The sequence below is a fragment of the Diachasma alloeum genome, unplaced genomic scaffold, assembly GCF_001412515.2.
Source record: "Diachasma alloeum isolate Michigan unplaced genomic scaffold, Dall2.0 Dall_scaffold_00199, whole genome shotgun sequence".
NCBI classification, from domain to species: Eukaryota; Metazoa; Arthropoda; class Insecta; order Hymenoptera; family Braconidae; genus Diachasma; species Diachasma alloeum.
The window spans coordinates 2,233,296-2,235,823 of NW_021680364.1; the positions used below are offsets into that span (position 1 = coordinate 2,233,296).

Genomic DNA, 2,528 nt, shown 5'->3' on the forward strand with positions numbered 1-2,528 from the left:
GGGTGGGGGTGGCTGCGGCTGGGGCAGAGTCGGCGAATTTCTGGGGGTGATCCTGGGGGCTGCCTGGAGGCACTGCTGGCACATTGTTCTGAAGAATTACGAAGTGATACGAGTGATTGGTAATTTTAGGGGAAAGTGGTGGAGATTAAATAGTATTTATGGGATGATTTGGGGGGAGGGGGACGTCTTGACGTCTGAGGGAATGAGACAGGGATTTTTGAAGAGAGAATTTAGTACACAAACTTTTATAACTGAAGTGTGAAGGCTTTTTGGAACTGATGAAATCCTTTACAGAAAAATATTAGAATTTCCCTATAAAATCACTCATCACTCAAAATCACTCATCCCTTACTGAAGTTTTATGATATTTTAAAAAATGAAAAATTAAAATAATGCTTCAAAAACGCATTCGAGAAAAGAAACCAGTTTATGAATTGAAAAAAAAACCTTTTTTTTGCATTTGAAATAATTTACAAAATGGAGAAAAACTTTGAAAAATTGGTAATTTAGACAGAAAAATCTCCTATTTCCTTATCAAATCCCCCATTCTACAAATAATTATTCAATTACTAAAGCTTTCAAATAATCCAAACAGCAAAATAATCAGAAATTCCTGTGACTGGTATTCTGTTCATTTCCTGCTCCAAAAAAGGAATAAAAAATTGTAAATAAAGAGTGTAAATCCCTCTTTTATCAAGGGAACAAAACCAAAACCAACTTGTGAATAGAATGACTGTTAAAATGAATGTTTTGCATTCGAAATAATTTAAAGAATGATGAAAAAAATTCGTAATTACCTTTGTGGTTTCCTGCTGTAGCTGACCGGCCTCTGCCTGATGATGATTGTGATTCAATTTGTGCTGTTGAAATTCCTTCAGCTGGAAGGAAAAAATCCCAGATTGTTTCAATATTAACTATGATTTATGACGTGAACGATGGGTGGTGATCTGAAATTGTACCTTTCTCCTAGCAGCTAAGAGCTTCTCAGTTTTATTCATCTTGCTGATATAATCACTTCATTGATCGTTGCACTTGTGCCTTCACGTTGGTTAACGAATGACATTAATTTACATTATTAACCGGAAAAATATTGTTGGATATGACAGGAGTGATTTTAACCGAGGTTATGGCATGACTTTCTTACGTGGAATCATTTGACTCCGTGGTTCTCATTTATGGAGACGTCAGTGGCTGAAAGTTCTCAACTTGCCGACCTTCACCGTCAAACGGCGGTGATTTTTATTTTCGAAAATTTCCTTGTCATAAAGTAAATGATACAAATTATTTAAACACCAAATTTCTGATAGAATTTTAAATGAGAAAATTCTTTTCGAGATCGGGAAAATCTGATTTTTACGATGAAAAATTTGTTGATCATTTATTATTTCTAAAATACTCGCAATGAAAAATAATTTTTCAAACTTTTTATCTTGTTAATGATGGAATAAATTAATGAAATCCCAGAAAAATGAAAAAACTTGAGTAAAATTGGTAGAAAAGTGATTTAATCTCAGGTTTTTGGTATCGAAATACATGACGTTGATACATTTGTTCGTCATTGCGTTATAAAAATAAAAATCATTCCTAATGAAAGAGAGAACGAACAGTTCTTCAAGAAAAAATAGTCTTTCTTTCGATCGAAACTGGCTTAGGGGAGAGTGGGGTAAAATGGACACTTTAGACTTTTGTTTTAATTACTCATAACTCAGAAATAAATTTATCAATTGAGCTCAGTTTAGGCTCATCACAGAGGGGAAGAAATGTTCTTTGCAATGAAAAAAAAATCATGACATTTTATCAACATTTAAACCCGTCATTAACATTTTTAAAAAAGTAAAAAGTGTCCATTTTACCCCAACCTCCCCTAAATCGTACGAGACGCTCAAGGCCCCTCACTCTCTTGTAAATATCATTGAATTAAAAAGCGAAAATAAAACAATATCTTCTGCAGTCTGACGTCGTCACGAGAAACTGTTCCATCAAACGCAGCATAAATTATACGAAATTCAAAAGATAACGTAACTTTTTTCAAATAAGAAGTCAAAATCGACAGTTCGACTGTTTTTAAATATTCAAAGCTCAGAAATAAATTTACGAATTGGCCTCAGTCTAGCCTCACCACGCAGGTGAAGAATGCCGCCAAAAAAATATTCTATTTCCCCAAAATTCAATAACGAACCAGTAAAACGATTTCAAATCAATTTAGAAGATTGTTCAGTTTTCAATGAATATCTCCGAATCCAAGGCAGATAGCCAAATTTTTGTGAGGACCTTTTTTGCAGCTCTCAATGTGCCCCACAAAAAAGGTCATTACAAAAATTTCGCTATCTCCCTTAGATTCGGAGATATCCCTCAAAAACTCAGCAAGACCTGACTCGAAGTTTCTCAGTTCCGCAACTAACTTCAACAAAATCCTTGATAACTGAACGAAAAGTCTAAAGTGTCTGTCTTCAAAAGTAAAAAACCAAAAATTCTCCACCCCCAGCTCCTCACTCCTCCCCTGCATTCCGTTGCGCCTCCTCAGCCAT

At 34.8% G+C, this 2,528-nt stretch overlaps 1 protein-coding gene across 1 annotated transcript in view; it reads right to left on the reverse strand.

Moving 5' to 3' along the window:
- LOC107035672 (golgin subfamily A member 2) overlaps positions 1–1,149 on the reverse strand; it is a gene marked incomplete in the record, with an annotated part of 4,552 nt that extends 3,403 nt beyond the window's left edge. The window contains 3 exon segments of the mRNA XM_015253219.1: positions 37–88; positions 798–878; positions 960–1,149. Coding sequence (XP_015108705.1) covers positions 37–88; positions 798–878; positions 960–998 — 172 coding nt within the window.
- Positions 1,150–2,528: the final 1,379 nt, after the last annotated feature.